This window comes from Lytechinus variegatus, chromosome 2, assembly GCF_018143015.1.
Source record: "Lytechinus variegatus isolate NC3 chromosome 2, Lvar_3.0, whole genome shotgun sequence".
Classification (NCBI taxonomy): domain Eukaryota; kingdom Metazoa; phylum Echinodermata; class Echinoidea; order Temnopleuroida; family Toxopneustidae; genus Lytechinus; species Lytechinus variegatus.
This window is the reverse complement of record NC_054741.1, coordinates 73,749,146-73,774,681: the sequence shown is the minus strand read 5'-3', so window position 1 is coordinate 73,774,681 and position 25,536 is coordinate 73,749,146. Positions and strand designations below refer to the sequence as shown.

The following is a 25,536-nucleotide window of genomic DNA, read 5'->3' as shown; positions in this document are numbered from 1 at the left end:
AATAATTTGCTTTGAGCAGAATGTGTAACAAACATTTGACAAGAGTAGACAATTGATGCCCAAAACAAATTGACTAAAGAATAAATTTACTAACTTGGTGCCAAAATTATAATGCTTTGATGATTACAAACATGTAAGACTTTCCTTTGCTGTCAAGTTTTCACTTCAATACCAACCAAAAATCTGTGAACATTCATTTCATGCAGTTGTAAAGGACCCCCCCCCCCCTCCCGTGGTAAATGTGAACTTCCCTCATTTTCAATGTAATCCGAACAATTCTTTCTCATTTTCTGGTAATCATGTGAATGCCATGCAAACAGAAGCACATATTTTTGTGACCTGACAATGACAAATGCCATGAGCATCTAGATTAAGTTTTGGCAGTTTGCAATGTACTATATAAATCTAATGTGGGGTTGCAAAAAGCTGGGCACAGGAGTTGAAAAAATAATAATCAGTGAGCACAAAGTTCTTTCTAAATAAACTTTGTAGCCTAAGCATTTTCTTCATCAGATTGATTTATATATGATTTCAATTTACAATAAAAGTCTGCAGTTACAACTTTTCATTAAAAGAGTTATACTATCTTGGACTGAGAAAACATGCTAAGCTACAATGAGTGGGATTAATGGAAATATTGGACCGTTATCTGAACATGCCAGGAAGCGACAAAAGGCCTACTGAAATAAAATCCTTTGATGTTTAATGTAGCACTTTTGCAACCAAATCGTCATCTCAAGTAACATGGTCCTATTGTTAGAGAATACTCTAGTAATTTATCAAATAATGTATTAACGTCACTACAACTAAATTTGGCAAAAACTAGTTATTTGAGCTTCTATCCAGCATTCAAACTACAGCCTTTAAAGGTAAATGCTAGTTTTGGTAACGATATCAAAATGAGTTCGTACAGAATCCAATGAAATGACCACTAAAGTGTCTGTTTGTATAAATAAAACGCATGTGCCAAAGGATTCTGGAAGAAATTGTGTAATTGCTGAGAAATCAGCAAATAAGCACGGGATTCGGGTAGGGCGTCGGGCCCGACGCCCTGAGCAATAATTATACATTGTCCCACGTGCGCTTATCTGTGCTGGGGATTTTCGGTGTGAACATTTTTCAGCGTAGATTTCAAGATTTCACAAAGTCCAGTTAATGTAACTGTACCAGATCTAGATCCTCGATGATATACTTGCAATTAAGCCTTGTTTTACAGACTTTCTCATGAAATCAGTGTTAACTGCAACTACTGGAATTTCTCTTTAAGTACCACCCTTCCATTTCAACTTTATTTTTGTTATAATACTATTTGCTATGTTGAAATGTCCCCAACCAGTCTCCTCATAATATATCTCTGTAAACTTTCATTGTTTTGATTTTTATTTTATCTGGATAGCAAGTTACCAAATGAAATAAAATAATAAGTTATGTTATTGAATTCTATCTAACCTTCATTTAACATTTCAAGATTGGGATGTTTGCTTCACTTTGAATAACATTTGTTAATAAAGATTCTTACAACAACAGAATTATAAATGCTAATGATACATTATCACATGTTGGAGGGAGTTAAATCTCTTGTCTATTTAGCAAAGTTATATTTTGCATATACTTAGTAGTGATAGGGAGAGGGGAAAATAAGACTAAATTATGACTTGGGGATCTGCACAGCACTAACATCAAAACACACCAAAACAAAAATAAATGTTACTACTACAAATAGCTGGAAGCCAGTAACACTTCTACACTGCATCAACTTAATCTCCACCACTTCATCTACACAAGCATGCAACTCTTAAGCTGGGTATTTTCCAGTTGCCATATTTACCATGTTCTATCGTGCTTTTGAAGATTTCTTCGTACTTTCTCGGCAACCCGCACGAAGGGACCTTCTCTGCATGGAATTTACAATTGCTATGGCAGACGTACCTGAGGAAAAGTAGGAATATACGATTGCAAGGAATAAGATATTTAAATAAACTGGTGTAATATTGGAATGTGAATGGAAAAAAATGATGGGAGTTTGCTCATTTGTTGTAATGTCAGTATAACGTCAGTTACCGTGAAAATGCCCAAATGGGGAATGCTAACTCTGTCAAATTTGATTAAAAAAAAAGACGATCAGAAACTTGAAAGATATGAATATTGGTAAATTTCCTCAAGCAGCATTCCATAACTTTTAAGACGTATTTATTGATGCTTTACTAACTAAATTAGAATGTTTAAATATGAGAAACTCACCTTGGTTATATTATAAACACGTGGACATTTATAGTTTTAAGATGAAATTCTTAGATTCTATGTCACTGTCTTTGACCATGATATTGTGTAGTAAACTGATTCAACTTCATTTCAATTCGAATTATGGGATGCTTGACTAAAAAACACATGTGAATTACTCATTTTGAATATTGATTTGCTCATTTGAAACAAGCAAATGAAAATATTTTGAATGAAGGTTCATGTCGGAGCATTTGCATTCCAGAATCTGATTAAATCTAAAAGAAATTACCAAAAATAATAACAAACTCTTACTTTCAAAGCATGGTAGGACAATTAGGATTTGAGCGAGAGAACAATTAGCCTTGTTTGACCAAACTTGTTATCCATTAAGGTAATTACAAACTTGCTCTCAATTGGCCAATCGCATCGCACATTACCAGTAGCTTGTAACTTGCTAATGATAACAAATTGGATGAAACTGGGTCCTGAGCCCGATGTGTTTTCTCCTGCATACTCACTTGCAGTCTTTGCACTTGTAGTGTTGCAAGAAAACGATCTTCTCATGGCAGTAGTCACAGGTCTGAGGCCGCATTGATGTCTTCTTACTGAACCTATGAGGGCGTAATGACCATCTGCTTGCATCAATTTGATCATGAATAGGGGTATAGAGAGGGGGAAGGAGGAGTAGGAATGGGGCGGGGCAAGATGACATAGGTTTGAACGAAGTGGAAGGGGGTACATAGGCATGTGAAACGGGGACACAGTGCACGTAGTGTATTTGCATACAACAAAAATAGCACATATAAAAAAAACAGTGATTTATACAGAGGTAATTATGGTATAATTTGAATTTTCAAATTAGAAAAAAAGAAGAAATATATGGATTTTAAAAGATTTAGAAGTATGATGAGATAACATTTTTTTAATGGTGAATGAAGTGACAGTGGTTGCAATGATGATGAATATGATTGAGTAAAAAGAACATGATGATGAAAATGATGACAAAGAAGGTGAAGATGATGATAATGGTGATCAAGATGACAATGAGTATTATGATTACAAAGAATATGATAATGGCAGTTACAATCATAGTGGAATAATACAGAAAAGAATTACAAAAATGTTTAAATAGCAGGAGGCAGAAATGATGATAAACATATGAATCGATAAGACAATTGCAAAAAATTGAAGAAATTTGCTTGTCAAGGAATTCACACCCAAGTATGAAAAGATTGAAGATTTTTCATATTTTTTTTAATTTATTAACAATCAGCATTTCGGTTTGGAGTGATGGGAGGAATAAAATCACAAAATCAGAGCATAGTGCATGCATTACAAATATATAATGCCATGCCAAGCATTTTTGGATGAATGAAAGTCAGTGACAATGTCATGAGATATTGGTGAAAGTCATACACAAGGTCACAAGACATTGGTATAAGTTATAGGCAAGTTCATGAAACATTAGATGGATTTAAATCATAGGCAATGTCATGGAACATTGGTGTAAGTCCATAGACAAGGTCAAAGACAAGGCCACAAGGCATTTTTGTAAGGCAAAAACAAGGTCATGAGACATTGGTGAAAGTCAATGGCAAGGTCATGACACATCCAATGAAGGTTAATGTTAGTATAGATGACGATGATGAATTCAAACCAGAGAGCATTCATGGAGATAGTGTCATGTGACACAAAAGAAGGTGGGCCAAGGAATGATACAATTGGAGGGAAAGTATAAACAGAACCAAATAAAAAGAGGGAGAGGTAGAGAGAGAGTTGGGAGAAAGAGAAAAGAAAATAGGGGTGTCCATAAAAAGAGACAATGGGGTCAAAAGGAAGAGAGAATGGAGAAATACATAGGATAGATAGATGAGAAGATGGAATGGAAGAGGAAACAAGAGAGGAAAAGAGAGAAAGAAAGACAGAGTGGGAGATAACAAGATGGGGGAAAAGAGAGGATGCATTTGTTAGCAGATGAGATGCAGGCAATAAATGTCTAATCATGATTAATAAAAACTATTCCAAAATATAAAGAAGTGTAAATGATTATTGACATAATGCACTAAATGCATCAAGAAATGATAACTAAAATAAATGAATGCCCAGATGCTTTGCTTATTTATTCTATCATCTCTTTTGAATCTAAACTACACCCAAAAAAAATTGATGTTTCAAAATATGATCTGTGTGTAGCATTAACATAAGTTAATGCTGAATTTACTATTCAAAGCTGTTAAACAAACATATCAACTTTCTAATCGATCCTAAGCTAAAAATTTATAATTGAAAGAATGAATTTAAATATTAAAATAACATATGCGTTAATTAAATAACAAATTTGTTTGTTGCAGACTATTGTTTTTATTTCATGACAATGCATGTATATTACATCCAATATGATACAAAAATAAGAAAAGTTTTGAAACTTGACTTTATAACATATTCTGCATGTTAAGCAACAATTTAGTATTAAAGCAATTGGATCACATTTGAAGATACTGCTGCTAGCATGAGTATAGCTTTTGCATTTGTTTTATTTGAGTAAAATCACAAGGACTTTAATATATTGTATAACATATCTCATAATTCATAATGCATCAACAAAATAAAACAGAACAAAACAAACATGAAAAGTTTTCATATTCCAAACAGAACACTCTTGAATGATTAACAGTTTGATTAGGAATTTAGTCAGTAGTAGTATTACTAATCAAAAATATTATTGCAAAAACACAGAATATAAAAACAAAAAATGTGAAATCAGATAAAAGTGAATCAAAGAGAGTAAAAACATCAGCCATTTACAGATAATAATATATCTATTCTCAAAAATAATATTGAATTACTAATATTTGGAATTTAGTAACTGTGCTTTCTTGTATCTCTTCTTTCTTACATATCATTTTTTATGAAGAATATATGAATGATTTTTTTATTACACTTTATACAGCATTTTTACTATAAAATATTTCTACCAATTCTTCCACATTTTTCTTAGCTTTTTAAGCTTTATTTACTCAAAATCAATTCACAAACATACTGTAAGTCTTAGTTTCTAGAGTCACTCCATGTAATTCATAAACAGAACATGAGTAGACTCAGAAACAATACTTTGCCGATGGCTTTATGAAATTTGATCTTCTCGTTTTCCATAAAGAATATGAGGTAATGATATATAATCATAAAGGTTTTTTTTTAATTCCATACATGAAAATAAATTTCTTCTAAACATCTATAAATGGCTGACACTATCATCAATACAAGATGCCATTTTGTATACTAAGTCCATATTAACTGGTTATGCCAAGTTTGATTTCAAAATTTTCTTGAGATGGTTTCCCCTTTTGTTTTATAGTTATTATCGCTGATATATATTTTTGTTATTGTGTTAAAATTTGTATTTCCCTTTATATGCTCAATATCAATATCTATTAATATCTGGTTTTTCATATTTATTACATCATAATTTCACAATATCATATTCAGTTTCCAGTTACTGTAAAGGTGGCAGCACTAATAAGGATTTGCCTTTCTAGTTGTGTCTTTGATTTATAAATTATGTATACTCCTTTTTTTCAAATGTTTTCCAGATTTTATCATTGCATTATTTTCAGATTTGTCATGAAATGTATGTTATCTTTGTATGAAGTTTGTTTTGTTCTGGGTTTTTACGATGAATGGAATAAATGCTATCAAATCAAATAAAAAAAAGAAACAAAAAACATGTCCATATGTGTATATATACTTTCACAGACAAGTTTTATAAAGAGGAAATACAAGTTCAGCCACACTTTTGTGCACAGTTAATTGCTCCTGATTAAACATAAAACAAAGTCCCAAATAAAAGAATCACCAAAATGACAAGAGAAGAGTTAGGATTTACCACAGGTAGCACTACATGAATTCCTTATTCATTAATGCAAAGTGCAGAACACAAGTTAGATTAGAACATAGATTGTGTACAACAATTGAGTTGAGCACCCCTCCCCCTTCCCCACATATACAATAGTGATCAATTCGACCCAAACCAAAAGACTAACAAACAAAATATTTCTACTATACAATTATTATAAGTTTATAGAAGGTACAGTTAACAATATTTGGCATTTGTTTTACATTTTACATTTTATGAGTTCTTTTCGACTTGAGAACAAATTATGAAATTAGGCCTTGCCACTTTTTCCACCTTTTCAACACAAATAAATTGAGAAAATTATGTTTCCGGGTAAAGTAGTAAACAAGTGGAATGCCTCTGGCCGTCTCACCTGCATCACGCGGTTCAATGTAGCAGCAGTGCTGACTTTGAATACTACTCTAACTCGCACAAGATGTTCAGTGATACATGGTTACTCTTATGTCCACTTTTTATGAACTAGACCAATAAACTTACAGAGATATGATGGTTATTCAACAAAAAACCCCAACATGGCCAAAGTTCATTGACCTTACATGACCTTTGACCTTGATCATGTGACCTGAAACTCGAACAGGATGTTCAGTGATACTTGATTACTCTTATGTACAAGTTTCATGAATCAGATCCATAAACTTTCAAAGTTATGATGGTAATTCAACAGATACACCCAATTCGGCCAAAGTTCATTGACCTTTGACTTTGGTCATGTGACCTGAAACGTGCACAGGATGTTCAGTGATACTTGATTACTCTAATGTCCAAGATTAATGAACTAGACCAATAAACTTTCAAAGTTATGATGGTAATTCAACAGATACCCATGATTCGGCCAAAGTTCATTGACCCTAAATGACCTTTGACCTTAATCATGAGACCTGAAACTTGCACAAAATTTTGAGTGATGCTTGATTACTATTATGTCCAAGTTTCATGAATCAGATCCATAAACTTTCAAAGTTATGATGGGAATTCAACAGATATCCACAATTCGGCCAAAGTTCATTGACCCTAAATGACCTTTGACCTTGGTCATGTGACGTGAAACTCATGCAGGATGTTCAGTGATACTTGATTAACCTTATGTCCAAGTTTCATGAACTAGGTCCATATATTTTCTAAGTTATGATGACATTTCAAAAACTTAACCTCAGGTTAAGATTTGATGTTGACGCCGCCGCCGTTGCCGTCGGAAAAGCGGCGCCTATAGTCTCACTTTGCTTCGCAGGTGAGACAAAAACTCAGTTAAGATCATAATTGGTTGTTAATTGTATATGATTTATGAGAACTTATTGAAAAATATTACATGGTTTTTCAACAAGGGAAAATTTAAAGAGTTTACTTTAAAGGAAACATTACTTAATCTGTGAGATCTTTATCAACAACATATAATTCAATGGAGGTAATGAATGAACAGAAGATGATGACTCAAGGAAATGTTGTATGTCACTAGTTTTCTTTTACTAGATAAACATTTCAGGGGAATTATTTGGAAATCAGGGAGAGTTTGAAACTCTATACAGTAAATTGTTGATTTAATTATCATGATAAAGAGAAGGATGTTACTGATTTAGTCACATTTCAGACAAGATGGAAGGTGGTTTAAGAACGAGGTATATTAATCTTATTAAATGTTTCATTAATGTTTCATATCATTCAATGTCATCCTGTACCACTTCCATTTCAAGACTAGAAACCTTGAAATGAAATTATCTGATTAATGATCATACCTATGTTAACCTATACAACCTGTCAGTATCTTTCCATTTTAATCACAGTTCAATGCTTTCACAAGCATATTATAATACAAGATAAAGAAATATAGCAATATCATAAGCAGCATTTGCAGCAACGATATATTATGAGCAGAGTTTGTCTGAGTTTGCACAATTTTGAAATATAATAGGTAGAATTGCGAGAAGTAAATGTATAGAATTTCTCTTTTTTTTGGCCTCAAGCATTTTAGTATTTTTCTATTTCTGCAAGATTGATGATTTCGTTTTAATAAGCAAGTGCAATTTCATTACATCTCCTGTTTCCATTAATATCTATTATGATTCTAATTAGGATTGGGTAGAATATGGGGATGAATGGATGAAAGAGGAAGGGTGGGTCTGGTTAAGCTTTGTTACAGAGAGCAGCGGTCTGTTTCACAAAACCTCTTATTTTTTAAAATTGATTCTAAATTCTTTCTAAAGAAATCAAACTCATGCCGGTTACAAGACTCTCAGCATTTTCTCATGTACCTTATCAAATTATGGACATGCTAAATGGGTTAATACTCCTGTGTTCGCAACATTTGTTATCATTACAAAATCACATCTACCATTGTCATCCAATCAATTAGTGTAATTTGAATGGATACAAGCATATAAGTCAAGGAAAGTTAGTATTGGTTAATGATAAGTTTTGTCACACAGGGCCCATGGAGATGAGATGGTTCATTGTGAAATAACAATATTGTGTTCTGAACTATGGAACTGTATGATAAGATCGTATGAAATGATCTCTGATGAGTTCACATTCAAGTTATCTGTTTGTTAATTCTTAATTTCATGGGATGTCAGGGTTAGGATCTAGATTAAGATGGGATGAGGGATGAAGCTTGAAACTCCACACTAGGGCCGTCTGCGCCATCCCGAGTTTTCAAATTAGCGCGAAATTTCTGATCCAGCAAATTATCCCAATCTGAACAATCTCGAGATTATTTGCAATGGAGACGCAATTATCGCGCTAGTTCATATGATTAATCTCGAGGGATTATTTGCAAAATAGCGCGCTAATTCGTAGGTGCAGACGCACTCGGGATTATTTATTCACAGCGTCAGACCATAATACATCGATGCCTTGCTCAAGCAGGAATTACTCTTCTTGCGATGGTGGAGACAGGGTTTCTAGAATCTCAAGATTAATCGCGAAGAGGGCAGATCGGGCTAAAATCTCGAGATTGCGCAAACTCGGGATGGTGCAGCACCGCCTAATATGTTGTTTCTTTTCTTAATCTGATTTGTGTAGAACTTTTTATTTATTTGGAAAGGCATATAAAGATGGTATTTAGAATCCTTTAAGTCTTGCCTGAGGAAATTATATCATGTTCAATGATGCATGGATTTTAACTGCTTGAAAGAAAGCAACCTTTCCACTATGTTGTTATCTATGGTTATCATTCAAAGTGGAGAACTTTGAATGGGGCAAGGGTGAGGAAAGGGGGGGGGGGACAGGGAAGGAATTACAAGGAACGGGCATGGTTATTCATACCTGCCAACCATTCAAAGTAAAGTTATTAATCTCTCATAGGAAAATAAGAATAACTATTATGATAATAGTAATAAGATAAAGCATGGATCACATTGTGCAAAACTGCATCTTTATGTGCTTCCAAGCACTCGGGTATTCAACAAAAAAATGCAAACTGTACGCAAATTGTGAGGCTTCATTCAGAGGAATTAAATCAATAATTGCTATATCTTGAAATAAAAAAAATAGATTTTTACCCCAATAGTAAATGATTCTTAAAATGGGAATGGTTGGCAGGAATGAGCAAATTAATGACATAAAACATGAACAGATATTTTTAAATGAAATAACAAATCCCTCTTTACATCATTTGAACCATACCTAAAGCAAACCAATCTCCTTTTAAAGCTTTGCTTTTTCTTGATAGAGTAACAATCCATCATTAATTCATATAGAGCTATTAATCTCTTTATCATTTGATGCACCAAGCAGAACTACTTCCATAATTTCCCTGCTGTATCACACAGCTGTAATACACACAAATCTAACAAACCTGCACTTCCCAAGTTATCATCCACAATTGATAACCATAAAACCATTCTCAATATTGTTAGAAACCATATAACTGCAAATTCATTTGATGATGAACAGTTGTAAGAATCTTCAACCAAGATCTTATTCTACAGTTATATCCAAGTACAAACCTGTGTTTTATTGCGTGGATCATGTTACTTCGAGTTTGTGTTCTTGGGGACTTGGGTGGAACAAGTTTTGTGGCTATAAAAAGAACAGAGAATAAGAGAGAGTGTATTGAGCAAAGCCATCTCATTGTTCCATATCTGGGCCAGTTACATGAAACAATACAGGTAAACCCAGTGGCACATATTCTGAAGTCAGGTTTAAAGGTAAATGCTAGTTTTGGTAACGATATCAAAATTAGATAGTACAGAATCCAATGAAATGACCACCAAAGTGTCTGTATAAATAAAACGCATGTGCCAAAGGATTCTGGCAGAAATTGGGTAATTGCTGAGAAATCAGCAAATAAGCACAGGATTCGGGTAGAGCAATAATTATACATTGTCCCACGTGCGCTTATCAGTGTTGGGGATCTCCGGTGTGAACATTTTTCAGCGTAGATTTCAAAACGTTCAGTTAATGTAACTGTACCAGATCTAGATCCTCGATGATATACTGACAATTAAGCCACTCATTCAATGAACAAGGTTATAATATAACCTTGTTCTCAGTTATATCTCCATGTGTGACAAAATAAGGGTGGCAATGTTTGGCTTATTTTCTCTTTTTCTTTGGGGCAAATGCTTGATTTTTTTACACTGACAGTTTCCATTAGACCTGTTAATTCATACTGCTTGGCTCTTATTTAAATTTGATTCTTTATATCATTTTTTCTTAATTAAAAATAGAGATCAAAAACTGAAAATTTTCTTGCCATATTACTTTCCACCAATAGAGGGCGTACACAAAAATATGCCCAAAATTCAAGTTTTTGAGCGCTCTGGTGAATACAAAAATTATTCCCACATTACTAATGATAAATAAATTAAAACTGTATGAAAATTAGTAATTTTGGTCACAAAAGTGATATTTTAATGATTTTTTAGAGTGTGTGCTCTATACAGCATTGGCATACCATAGTCCTACCTGTAGATTCTCCACAGGCCAGATGGTAGCAGTGAACAAGTGAATTAAGCCTTGTTTTACAGACTTTCTCATGAAATCAGTGTTTACTGCAACTACTGGAATTTCTCTTTAATTAAGACCACGGTCTAACTCTGTGATAAAATTATGGGAAGCCAAAAGTGTCAAAAATTTTATTAAGTTGTATGTTCTTATGTTTACTGTGCTCTTTCCTGGATCATCAATGGGGAAGACAATTATCTATTTACACTTCCTAGACAATTATGAATGATTTGAGAGCCAAATGAGCTGAAATATTGTATCTCTACTGTTAGTGATTTATGTTACAATTGGCTATCCATATTCAAACCACAACTTTAAATCTGAGTTTAAGTTAAACCAGACTTCAGAATATGGGCCAATGTCACTAACTGTATCTACCATAGTAACACTACTCAACAGCCAATCAAATTCAAGGCTTTATGGTAGTTCCAAGAGATGATAAAATGCTAATCCATTTTTCAAGTTTTTTTTTTTACAGTAGGAAACTATCTAACAGAATTCCTTGACTGAGGTTTTGAGGGTAAGGATTTATTTCTCAGCTTGTCAAGAGTAAGAGTCGCACAGTATCCCCTCACCATCCTGGGAGTGTGTAAAAGTCACCATACATGGTCAATTTACAATGATTGTAATTTTTATGAAACATGGCTCTCGTTAATAGCTCTGGGGACTGTTAGAGAATTACATTAACACGCAACTGAAAAAAAAATATTAGCAAGTCCTCAATGTAAGTGTTTGACTGACTTAAAATCCAAGTTTCATTTGAGTTTTGTTTTGTAATGCTTTCTGAAATGGGGCCCTGGACACAAAACTAAAAAATAATCTTTGCCTTGAAATCATTCATGCTACATGCTGAAGAAAGGTCAATTTTATTCTTTTATAAAAAAAATTGCACAGATCTGTAAAACACCTATATAATAAATGCAATTCATCAAATTGGCAATAGTGACATCTCAATTTCATTTATTGATTAATTGTAAAAGTCATTTTCTACCTTCATTTGTGTTTTCCTATAAGGTGTGAATCCCATGAAACAAACAGGTGATTTATTTCTCTGGTCAGATCAATTAATTTTCCTTGACATTTTGAAAGGCATGACCAAACGCCTTTGTGTTATGAAAGATACACTGTAAATGTCAACCAAACAATTAATGCTCTCTGTTTCACTAATAGACCAGTGCATCCGAGGATGGTTAATACCTTCCTCAAAGAAAGATGAAAGCTGTCATTCTAAGGCCCATATGAGCATTGTATTTTTTTAATTAGGTTTGGTGGACATATTACAGATGTGTTTTTTTTATAAAACCACTGGAAATTTTTAAGATATTGCATAAATGGCAGGAAATACCAGTATTTGTCGCACAGATAATGTATTTCGTGTTTCTATAAATTATCATTTGCTCTACCATTTAATCAGCAGTAGCAAAAATAATCCTGCTAATTTTCAAATAAACGATATTGATACCATCACTTACATTCATTGCTGGTATCAATTTCAAGGTTTTTGATTCATTAAAATCATGAGGTCTATGAAACATAAACAAGTACAAATGATATCTACAATCGATGGTAATGTTTTGTACATGATTATCATAGAAGTACAGTTATCTTTAATTGTAAAATTGATTGTATCTTTTAAGGTTACATGGCCCTTATGTGATCCTTCTTATTTTCATCAGTGTAAATCCCCCTTTGTCTAATATCATTCAAGTATAAATCAAACACATCCTAATGAATCTCATTTTATTCTTTACGTTGTTTGGGTGGCAAGCCTATGTCCGTTAGCCTCTCTTCTGATCTACTGGGTGATGATAACCGCATCGCGTTGTCGTCAGAGTACCGTCTGTCACGTGGGTCTCGACTCCTGCCTTGCGTCCTACCCAACCTGTACAAAATAAAATAAAACCAAATTTTTTTTGCTTCTCGAGATAATGCATTATAAAATGGTACTTTTATTTCATGTGGATAGCATATTTCAATGGGAACAAATGACCGACTGAATCAAAAGAGAAAGAAAGAGAGCGGGAGTAGGAGAGAGAAGAGAGGGAGAATAGAAGAGACAAGAAGATATAAGGAGAGAAAATAAGTGGGGAGGGGTGAATGAAAGAGAAGAGAATATACAAGGGGGAAGCTCAATATAAATGTATAGGCCTATATGAACACTAATTCAATTCTATAGCTATCCTGCATCTGATACAAGAAATTTAGAAAAGAAAATGTGCTTGCAATCGTTTCAAAAGAAAATTGGAACATCTATAGGAACCTCATTTTTGCCAAATTTGATAACATGTGATATTTATTAAGCCCTATACAAATTCTGATCCAAAGGTTTTACACTAAAGTATGGTAATATGTGGTCATGTTTAACATGTAATAAAGAGGGCAAGAAAAAAATTGAACATCCTGCAAAAACAACGCATTGCTTACACACAAGAAACAGTTACACATAATGTTTAAAACAAGCACGTGGGTGTCCTATATGTTTACATTTCCAAGAAACAAGGCAAATAAGGTGAGGAATGGAGAAAAACAAGGAAGTACAAGATAGAATTTCCTCAATAAGCGGGGAAAATGAAATACTGCTATCAAGAAAATGTGACAATTTTTATTCTCCCTAAAAGTAGATTTTAGAAAATATACCAGTACATTTTTTTCTTTGACAAATACCTGAGAAAGATATTAAAAAGGGTTTACATTTTTTTTTCAACAAACAGGTTTTCATGATGTACATGAATTCAAGCATCAAGTCTTGAGAAATAATTCAAGAGAATGTAATTCAAAATCAAAGATGATATCCATTAATTATCAGTTTGCAAAAAGTGGAAACATTGAAATTCTATTTTGTCCATCATGACTTTGAGAACTCCCCCCAACAGCCTAATCCTCAAAAGTCAACTGAAAAAACATATCAGACAAATTCTATCACAGACTGGACTTGGATTTGCTTCAATTGTGAATGCACTACAATTGCAAAAATAAGCTTGTTGTGTATCGGTTGAAGACTTCATGCATTCATGTAGTAGAGATAATGAGCTGTAGTGATGGTAATACACAAAGCATTTTGTGAGATCCAATGACGATAGCACTAATGTACGTCAGAAGATCTTAAGTCTATCCTTACCCCCACCCCTTTATTCAAAGATCTGATCAAGGGTTAACCATTAATGAAAAGCCACCTACGTTGCTGAATCAAAGCCCAAGCCAGACCTCGTAGTATTCAGATGATCAACAGAGCTCCAATTTGAAGGTGATGGTAGGGGTAGATGGTAGGGGTTGATTTTCTTGGTCGGGGGCGGCGTCCCCCTGCTTTTACCCCTCTTGTTGAAGGTGGGCGTGTGGGGCGGGGTAGGCACAGGCAGTTTGAAGATGTGACTGTCGAACGGAGGCGGCGTGATGGGCACTGAGGGCACTTCTGAGAGATCTGAGTTGAGGGAGTCGATGGAGGGGCGTTTCTGCTCAGGACTGCTGCTGACAGAGGGCGAGTTAGAGCGAGACCGGGCATGGTCACCAACCGTCTCTATGGAGTTGCCCATGCTGACTGTATCAGGGCTCTTGGCACCATCCTCCGTGTTACGATCCTTTGAAGGGTAGTTGGCTAGTTGAGATAGAATGAGAGAAATGAGAATTAGTTACTGGTTCCTAATGAAACTAAGAAGCAATGCATAGTGCTCCATTAAAAAAAAAGGATTCCAGCCTTTGTTTTAATGCCCCCATTGCATTTATAAAATCGTGGATGCAAGAATAAAAAGGTATTATTCTATAGAAACACACCTCCCTAAAAGCCTGGATACATTTTTATTAGATGTGGTGACAATCCTTATCTGTATCTTGATATATATATAATAAATTACTTTAAAGAATAGCTTTATATTACTAAAAATAAAAAATAAAAAAGGCACTGGTCTCAAATTAAACATACAGCAAATTCTAGTAGATTCTATTTATAATTTTTTTCAGTCAGAAAGCAATACAGAAATTACAACTTCTGACATTTCTCTTTTGAAATATAATTCTTGTAGATATTTGTAAACATAAACTCTGTTAGGTTGTAACAAAAGAATAGGGTGAGCAAAATGAAAATGAAGTTAACTGAATGATTTATGATTGAAAAAAGATATGAGAAACTATCACGCCCTAGAATGATTATTGCAATGGACATCCTTTCCCAGTCAATGCAAACAAGATGATCTTTAAAGATACATCAATTTGTCTATCCTGGCAGTCAGCCAAGAAGGGAGATAGACCGATTATTAGCAGCATTCACATGATAGCAATTAATGAGATTTAAACAATCAGATGGTTTACCCTGATAAGAATCTTGTACTTTGTTGAGTGCAAACTGAAGAATCTCCCATGCTTGCATTTGGAGAGCATTTTTAAATGTTGTTTAAAAGTCTATATTATATGCAACATTCTGTGTGTCTTAAAGAAAGGCAGATCTAACCCTCAAACTGTATATTCATCTCACCTCCCACATGTTCCCCCCCCCCTTTTTACCATAACTTTTGTGATCTTCTTCCACCCATTCCTTTTATCTCCCCATCCTACTACCAGTTTCCAACCCAACTTCCACACTTGTTTGCATCTCTTCTTCTCTTCTAATGCCCCATTCTCTTGATCAAAATATTATTTTCTCTCCTTCATTTACAATATCCTTTCTCTAAGTCCATCCCTATATCTACATGTCTCTATCCTGCAGATATATACCCTGATTGACAGTCTAATTGATAAAAAAAAGTCTTAGAAAAAGTCCAACAAGTTACATTCTGATCAGTAGGCCGCAATTTCATGAGTTTCCAAGAATCTGGAGTTTGTGCCCCCTGCCAACTAATACCTCCCTCACCCTCATCGATCAGCAATAATTATTTACATATCAAAGCAAAACAATGCAAACCACCTCGGTGAGGTGCTAATGATGAAAAAAAGAAGCTGTCCTGAATAAGGAATGCCCATCCTTATTGCTACCACGACTGGAGCAGCGAAACCTGTAGGATAGGTGCATCCCAGTAAGCAGAAGCAGCAAATGCAGCATACTTACACTTGCACACTTATAATTTATCTTAAAATCAAGACATTCATCTAGAACAGTCCTTGGGAATACTGGTATTTTCTATTATAACAGAAAATATCTCAAAATGAGGAATTCATACTTTTGTAAGAAAATACAAGAACAAACATATTGATTGGCCACATCATTTTGCACTAATGATAACAATAAGGACTGATTTATACAGTAGCACATAATATGCACAAGTCTTTCTATGTGCTTTACAACATGAAGCATTTTTTTCTAACCATGTAAAAATGTAAAACCTTCATGAAAATAAGGTTGAGTTCAACTAAAAAATTTAGAATTTGACAGACTAACAAACTAACCTTATAGAACTCACATGCATTCTGAAAGTTACATGTACATCCTTGTTTTGCTGGAAAAGGTAAATCAACTCATTTTCTGTTTTACTGTTGTTTTCTCTCTTTCATAATTGATGAAGGAAAATCATTTCCATAAGTCACTTTATTTTTTAATTATTATCATTTTAAATCTATGAATAAACCATTATATTTCAGCAGACCATTTACACTACTGGAATTGATAATTATTACTAATTTCTTTTTCATTTATTATTTTATATTTCCAATTCATTTATTTATTTCTATTACAATAATTTTAATCATTCTTTTTAAAACAAAACTTTTTATTTTTTTTTTAAATCTTCCATTTTTATCTAAATTTATTGAATTATTTATTCATTTATTTATATACTTATTATTTTTGTAGGGTGAGGTTTTGATAAAACATGACTTTGAGTAGTCTCATTATTTTTTGTCCACTGGTCATTGCCAACTCTAGACAATCACCTAAATCTGATAAACATTAACAATTATTTTTAGTGGTGTGAATGGCTCTTATTTTCATAACTCAGCCAATTACTGTCAACATCTTTCATCAGGCACGTCTTCAGATAAATATTACACGTGAGAACACCTAGACAAAGCAGCAGGGAAAATGGATCAAATTATGATATTTTCTTTCACTGAATCTTTAACAAGGCCATATGAAAGTAGAGTGCATGATCAACAACCTAGTCTAGAGAGACCATTGATAAATAACATTATTTAAAAAACTGTATCATCTTATGCCCTACTTATGAAAGAATATCACAACACAGAGACTGATCACCCAATTCAACGGAGCTGTAGAAATCAAGGATTCATTGTGCAGGATTCTCCAATACAAAGAATCTATATCATTGCTTGGCTTTCGTGAAATGTTTCGAGTCACCCTTGAAAATCCAAATTTTGGGGGGTTATTAGTGATTGCTTGTTTTAACACAATGTGTGAAAACAGATTCATCTTATTATCTTATACCTAGAAATGTTATTGTCAGACAGGGTGTATGGTTGCCCTTCACAGTTCTTACACATCTTATTCTTCTATTTACATCAAAATTGCAAAACATGCTCAGATGTGATGTCAACAAGGATTTACTGGAAAGTCTCCAAAAAGAAGGTGAAGGGATTCGCATCATTACCAAGCTACTGTGGTGCTTTGGCAACTCACAGGATTTTTGTTGTCGTCGTTATTTTTTTCACAACCCCCTGATGAGTCATGATCTCACACACATCTGGCTTGATCAGTTAACTAATTCTGGGGCTGTTGTTGACATTTTTGGTACAATTGCCATTTAACACCCCCACCACCCCCTTTATGGATTTTCCCTCTTTTGGTTTAATTAAATTAGCCTATTAAATCTAGGCAGAGGCTACATCTATAGTATTTGCTTTTACATGTCTGAACAAAACATAAGTGATACATCTCATGCAGTGAGACTACGAAGTACGAACAGCTATACATGTACCCTCTTATCATAATTAAGTTGTTGTTTTCTTATTATCGTCTAATGTCCAGTGGCTTTTTTTCTTCGAACAAACAATCAGCACAGAAGTGAAGTCCAAAAAAGAAAAGAACGACTAAAGAAAGACGAGAGGGTACAGGCGGTAGATGCTTTGCATACTCTGTAGTCATGCCACATCAGACGCATCACTTGCCTATCACGTAACAGCGACGATATTGTTGCAGCCTCTGCTTAGATTGTAGGTTAGGTCTACATACCTATGTAAGCCTTCTTCAAGCTCTTGACTGCATCGAGGAACCTGGTGATCTCTTTCTCCTCACAGGCACAAATCTTCATGATGGTTCTGATCTCAGATTCACTTAGCTTGATCAGCTGGCTAAGGTTATGGACTCGCTCTATCAGCATCTGCAATGAATAAGGGGAAAGGGGATTATATTCAATATTTCATACACATATACAGAATTTAACTGGTACAAGCTGACCAAATGCAGGCATACCCAAGTAAAGTAAAACCACAGTGAAATAAGCTAACAAGTAACTACAAGAGGCGGGCCTTGTTTGTTTTGATTTTGTTTTTAACTGTCATGATGAAAAGCAAGCTGAAATTGCCTCTTCCCTAATTCAATGATAACAAGATTTTGAGAAAAAACTAAGCATTTATGACAAAACACAGTGGCAGCATCACCTACTGAGATTGTTGTATTTTATGTACATTAAAAAAAAATTGTCATCGAAACCCGGCCTAATCGTAACATCAGCATTTGTTATTGATATTTGTTTTATAGGCCCCGATCTGTCTAGTCAACTTGATGTTCACTGAGGGAGGGAACAGCGCTGAAAGTATGTCGCATCGGTCACCCCTTCGCTTCTCATTTACATAATGCAAGACACCATGGCAACTCAAAAGATTATCTAGCACTGTTCACAGACAAGATGCATGGTTACACAAGATTATTATTTTATTAAAGGTTGCAACAAGATAGAAACATCTCTCATGGGAATGAATATCAGGGAGGGATGATGGTAGCAAATACAGAGTAAGGCTGCGTTTATGCGACCTCAACCCAGAATCATGATTGGAATCACGATTTGAATCATGATTCAAAACAGCAACATGAATCACGATCCGACAGAATCAGCGTTTATACGACCATCTTTCTAACGCTGTTTCTCCCTGAATTCGGGCCGATCCAGTGCGCATCACAGTGCGCAGTTTGACCCAGGAAGTATAGGTCAACATTTTCGCGCGTGTTTCTAACTTCACGTCGGCTGCTAGATTTTTGCTGCCACCGGAGCTAACGCGCGATCGTTTGTGCAAGTGCAACTCGGCTTCCGAAAAATAAATCTTTTACTTCCAGAATTCCGTGTATTGTACCTCGTATTGTTTTTGTTTACTTGTATTCAATCTTGTCGGTTCATCAAAAATGGTGTTCGGTAGCCGTAGTACTGGGCACGAATTCTGTTAATTTTGTCTCGACAGGCGGTGCCACATCTCCGTTGAAATCCCTCCCTTGCAAGCGCCACTGAAAGGGACTCGTAGATCGTCTTATATTTCTGTGAATCCCGGTAAGGGATGCTTGAGCCCAAAGCACAAGCAGAGCCCTGAGTTCGTCGTCAGTCCAATTTGTGCCTTTGGAACTTGAAGACATGATTGATGAAAACAGTGAAATCAGGGTGACCAGACGTCCCGTATTTCAGAATATTGAACAAAATGTAGTTACTACATTTGAAAGTGACGAATTTTCATTAAATAACCAACAGCTGACGAAGCAGGGACAACAATTAAATCGATAACTGTAAACTTTTGCAAGTTCTGCGATGATTTCTTGCTAATACATTGCAAACGAACTGGCCTCCTGCCTGTGTGTGGCAGGCTACTAGCTAGGCATGGAGGATCGAAGCAAATTCTCAATGGTGCAAACACCTCACATGATAAACAGTTTTTCTACCAAAATAATCACAAAATCGGCGGGAAATTCTTATAATTATACTATGGATTCTCAGTTTAATGATTTGGAGATGTAATCGGAGGAAAATGTTATTGACTTTTCATAGATCTAGTTTCAGCTTTCGTTTTGAGTCTTGGTGTGCACGATGCCGCGATGTTTCATCTAATTTTTAAGTTTGACAATATGTTTCACTTTGAAATTTTATTCATTTCTAAAACATTTTATGTTTAAAATTTTTAAAATACATTTAATAAAGTTATGATTTTTATTAGATGATTGGATTTTTTTGTTAACTTGAAGTTTGAACTTTTCCCTTTTCTTTATTTTATATATACCCTATCCTTTCTGCTTGCCCTTTTTTGTTCCATCTATCTTTATTTCCTATCTTTCTTTCCTCGACATTTTCTTTCCTCTCTCTCTCTGTTCATTTTTCTTTCTTTCCTTCTTTATCCAATATACTTTTTTATTTCCTTCATTCTTTCTTTCCTTATAATTACCTTGGCTTCCTTCTCTCTTCGTCTCCTGTTTCTTTTCGTTCTTTCTCTCCTTCCATTATTTTCTATTTTTTCGTTCTCTTCCCCTTCATTCTTCCCTTCCATTCTTTATTCCTTTCTTCATTTTTCCCTTCTCATTCTTTTCCCTTATTTTTATTTTCTTTCTATTGTTTCTTTCTTTCAAAGAATGAAGGAAACATGTTTATTTCCTTCTTTCTTTCCTCCTACTTTTTCTCACCTTTCCCCCTTTAATTGTCTCCTTTATTTTGCGAGACATTTATTAATCTTCCCTTCCTTCCTTTCTTTCTTTCTATATTCATTTCAAAGAATGACGGAAACCTTTTTTATCTCTTTTATTATTTCTTTCATCCTTTTATTCTAACTTTCTGTTATTTTTTCTGTTTTCTTTCCTTCCCAATCATCTCTTTTCTTTCTCTCCTTCATTCTTTCATTCACCTTCCCTTCTAATTCTTTATATTTTTTTCAAAAGTCTTATTATTATACTATGGATTCTCAGAAGCCCACACTTTGTGTGGGCTTCTTTGTTGATCTTCGTTTGTCAATTGTCCCGTATTTCATTTTGTGAAATCTGGTCACCCTGAGTGAAATATACAAATGACGCTACAGTACAACCCCGGGTACAATACACAGAATGATAATTCCTAAATGCACATGACAATTGGCATATACCGGTACTAGTACACTGGCAATCTGCTACACGAAAATTAACCTGCACGAAACACAGCGCGCGCCTTTGAGTCGAACCCGGAAGAAGCACGACACAATGACGTCATAGAATCATGATTCAAATCACGATATCGTTTATACGACCCTTTTCGTTCGTGATTCTACAGAAACGTCTTTCCAAACGCCCCTTTTTCCGTGTTTCATGTTTGTGATTTGAAAGACGTTTATTTCCAATTTCGACTAAACGCAATCGTGATTCTGCAGAATCGTGATTTGAATCATGATTCTAATCATGATTCTAGGGTAAAAAAGTGTCGAATAAACGCACCCTAAATACAGCCCACTTCAGGGTACTTTTTACGGAAAACATGCTTCATGTGCGTGAAAATGTTCTTGAATGCAGCATTTTACATGTAATGCAAAAGGAGAATTGATTTGGAACATTTGAATGCACTTGTCATTCAGAGTGTAGAGGTATAAAGCAGATTAGATTATTATCTTGAAAGAAGTGGGAAACTCTACTGCCTTTCAGGCAATGATCTGCAAAGCAAAAGGATGGATTTCACTGCATGAAACACAATTTGAAGCTGTTATTCAATACTGCCTTGGAAAATTTTTTTCACTGGTAGAATCATGGCACCAAGTGTAAATAAATCTTTAGCAGTTGAAGCTAAATATATTTTTCAGGCAATGTTCATTTGGTGGTTTGATTTTTGTAGAGACTTGGCTGAGCATAATTCTTCTATAACCTTTCATTTTTTTTTACAGCGGGTGTAAATGAAGCCTGGAAAAGTCAATGCTTTTTATATAATGCTTGCCAACTCACTAGATGATTAGATTGAGATGTCTGGCTTTTTGTAATAATGCCATGAAAACCAAATATCAGCTATCTGACACTCCACTTACTTTGTGTATGTGAGAAGTTGCTTGATTAGATTGAACGTAAATGGGGTTTTCCCCCAACAGCATGCACAAAGTACAATCGATATGAAAACCCTAACCATCTGGTCATTTTCCCCACAAAAACCATATTCAAATGCTAAAACACTGATTACCACAGTAATTGACTTCTTTTTGGCTTGTAAACTTGCACAATTTCCCTTTATGATTGATTTTTTTGGTTTATGTAGGAGTGGCACCGATACTTTGCGGTTTCAGATACTGGACATCAGCAGAAATCCTTTATTTTATTCCTATCCTTATACATCCCCCACCCCTCTTTCACCCCCTCCCTCTCCTCTACACACTCTCTCTCTCCTTCTTATATTTTATTAGGTCAAGTTTGTTAATATAAGGCCTAAAAAAAAACAACAGTTATGTTGCCCTCATAAGCCCAAATATCAGAAAGTTGTATTTTCTTTTCAATATTTCTTCTGCTGCACTACTGAATAAAATCTGGCATGGGATGGTTTATTTATGCAGTCAAATATGTTAAAATGCATTAAAAAGTGCCTTTTTTCACGCCACTTACATATGTGCAAATTCTTTGCCCAAATCTGACATTTCTCACAAAAGCATTGAATTTGTATATTTTGGGTCTACTACAAAAATATTTTTTAAATAGTGACCCTGTTTTTTGCACTTAAAAATCATTTGAATGAGGTCAACATATCTTTTTGCCTAACTTTCCATTTTCATCATTACTAAGGAATACACAAATTGCAGTCAGTCATACTTTCAAATGCATGAAAATAAAAAAAATAAAGAAAATTATTACATTTACAAAAACTGCAACTAAATTAAGCAAAAACCTAAACAGAGCATTATAAGCACTAGTGTACCTATGGGGGGGGGCACTCTGCCCCCCTGATGAGTCACGACCCATGCAAAGGATGTATTCCTGCCCCCCCACCTGACGAGCATGAAACACCTTTTTTTGCCCCCCCCCTGACGAGCTTGAATACCTTTATTGCCCCCCTGACAAGCTTGAAGACCTTGTTTTTTTTGCTTGTCACTTTTTTCTGGTACAATATCCTTTACTTGTGATTGAAGACCTTTTTTTTTGGGGGGGGGGACTTGTCAATTTTTTTGGCGGATGGTTTTGCCCACCCCCCCCTGTGGAAAATCCTAGGTACGCCACTGATGACCATGGTTCCCTTGTCCTACTCCTTACTGTCACAGTGCTTTGTAATACCTAAGGTGAATTTTCTATACTACTCTCCTATCATTTCCTTCTTTTTGTTTGTTCTGTCTTTCCCTGCGTTCTATCCCTGTTGGCGTTTTAGTTCATATGTTGTCTTGTTCTAGCCTTTATTTATCTTAAACCCAAGTTCTTAATTATTCTTTCATCATCTTCCCTCATATTCCTCACATCCCTACTCATCATACACACCTAAATCAAATGGGACCTAGTCAAATAAGCATTCCACTTTTCTCTAACTCTGTGACCCCAGAATGATATCCCCTTTCCCTTGAAACCATATAATTTGTCAAATTCTTTCCAAGATGACCCTATATGCCCTCCCATCCATGCCCCCTCCCCCTGTAAAAAAGGAAGAAAGAAAAGAAAATCTCAGAATCATATATACCCTCAGGTTTTCAAGTAACAAGACCAGCTTTGAGAAGGTGATATGAAAACTAGGCTATGGTATTAGGACAACAATCGATTGAAGAAGAAGATATACAAGTCGGCTTTAGAATGGAGGTGTCAATTGACAGATGGGATCTAACCTGAAGTCCAATAGTATTAGGGGTGCCAAGTGATGGGTGCTTTTGAAACAAAGCTCATAAGGGGCATGGTATCCAGGTCAAAGGGGGTTGGAGGACATTCCCCTTTCACCATTCAGGATGACTCATAAGGTACTTGCATACCCTCCTCACCCTCTACTTCATATAGTAGTGTGTGATCACAGACCCAGTTCATGATGCATTTTCAGTAACATTTGTTCATGAATTCTCCACTCGTCACATCCTTTCAGATAGAGACAGACAAATACTCAACCATTTTCAAGCAAAAATAAGATGATAGTTTTCATATTCATACTTGGATTTATAATATTGCATCATCACATAGTATTATCTTTCTAAAGAGCTTTATCAAAATGAAGCATCGCTTTCTCAATAGATACGGAAAAACAAGGTCTGAACCTGAAGACTAATCAGTGACTTTGATATATTGTCTTCTTTTCATTTTATGGACAGTGGCACTGCTAAATGAGAGTGTCCCATGTCAAGTGCATAAAACATATGCTGAAGTATAATGTATGGTCTCCAGGTCAACTTGTCAGGGCGGACTGACCTGGGAAAACCAGTTACTATTTGACATCATCCATTTTCAGGCCAGTCTATTCCAAAATTCAGAATCATAATAATTTCATGGTTCAGAATTTGTGCTGTCATTTGCAGGCAGCCTGTTTTACTCAACTGGACTTCAATTTCATTCAGAGAAGAATTGCTTTTGTTTGCTGCTTTTCTCACTATGATTCTCAACATGACATGCAGCAATTTAACAGATATCTAAAAACTGACAAGGGAATAAACTGAAAATGCAAATCTAATTCAAGTCAAGCAGAAAATTATGCTCTACTGCTCCCATAATCATGGAAGTGTTATTCTTGCTAATTTTGCACATGTCCAACATCCCCAAAAATAATTTGTTCATAGTATGAGATGATGTAATGTGCTCTAAAATCACCATGGATTGAGCAAGTAATGAGATCATGAAGTAAGAACGGATGAAAATTTAGGGTCATATGTACAAAAACAGTCGGATACTTTATGGGATTGCTGGAAGTTCCTTCACCAAGCATGTTACAACACTGGTAGTTTGCTTTATGCTACTGCACATCAATTGTGTGAATATATGATCCAATCAGTTCTTTTCAGGATATGGACATTGTTTTTCATTTGCCGTTCTGCCCCAGATCACTAATCAAGAAAACAATGACGAAAGCAAAAAAGGTCACAAGCTCTGAGGCCTTGACCGTGATGATCTTGAAAAGTTCTTTTCTGTCCAGAGGTCACCTTCGTACTGCAGGCAATTTATTGTATTATCTACAGTGTACTGATACAGATAGGTATATCATTAACAAATCAGTTTACTAATGCAATCAAAATTTCAGCAAACAATTATAAGGTTGTTGTGATATCATCAACACATAATTTGATTGCCCCCCCTGCGCTTTGTTGATAACCAACAAACTTGCCTGAGACTTGCCAGACATAGCAATGGTCAATGTTTGTAAAATGAACTCTGTACAATGTAACATTTTGAAGTGTCTTTACAAAACCTTGTTCGTACAACTTGGGTCCTAGATTTAAAACAGGCAATGACTTTTGCTATTGGTAAACAAGAATAAGAAGTTTTTGGACATGAGGACTAGGATAACCTGGGTAATGGCTAAAAGTATTCCTTACTGTCTTTTTGCTTTTCTAAAAACAGACTATTTTTTAAATCTATTCAAAGCCTAAAAGACATTTCAGACCTATTACTGAATCTGAGCACCCTGCTAAATTAAACTGAAAATTATGCATTT

At 34.9% G+C, this 25,536-nt stretch overlaps 1 protein-coding gene across 6 annotated transcripts in view; it reads right to left on the bottom strand.

Annotated features, from left to right (window-relative positions):
• LOC121408977 (kinase suppressor of Ras 2-like) overlaps positions 1-25,536 on the bottom strand; it is an 81,659-nt gene that overhangs the window by 16,050 nt on the left and 40,073 nt on the right. For 4 of the 6 annotated variants that reach the window (XM_041600727.1, XM_041600730.1, XM_041600733.1 and 1 more), the window contains exons 3-8: positions 18,189-18,336; positions 14,255-14,669; positions 12,829-12,959; positions 10,078-10,150; positions 2,742-2,855; positions 1,829-1,929 (exon numbers count right to left, since the gene is read on the bottom strand). In XM_041600727.1, the coding sequence (XP_041456661.1) occupies positions 1,829-1,929; positions 2,742-2,855; positions 10,078-10,150; positions 12,829-12,959; positions 14,255-14,669; positions 18,189-18,336 (982 nt within the window). The remainder of the gene's footprint in view (positions 1-1,828; positions 1,930-2,741; positions 2,856-10,077; positions 10,151-12,828; positions 12,960-14,254; positions 14,670-18,188; positions 18,337-25,536) is intronic. The other 2 variants (XM_041600728.1, XM_041600731.1) reach the window with 1 other exon arrangement.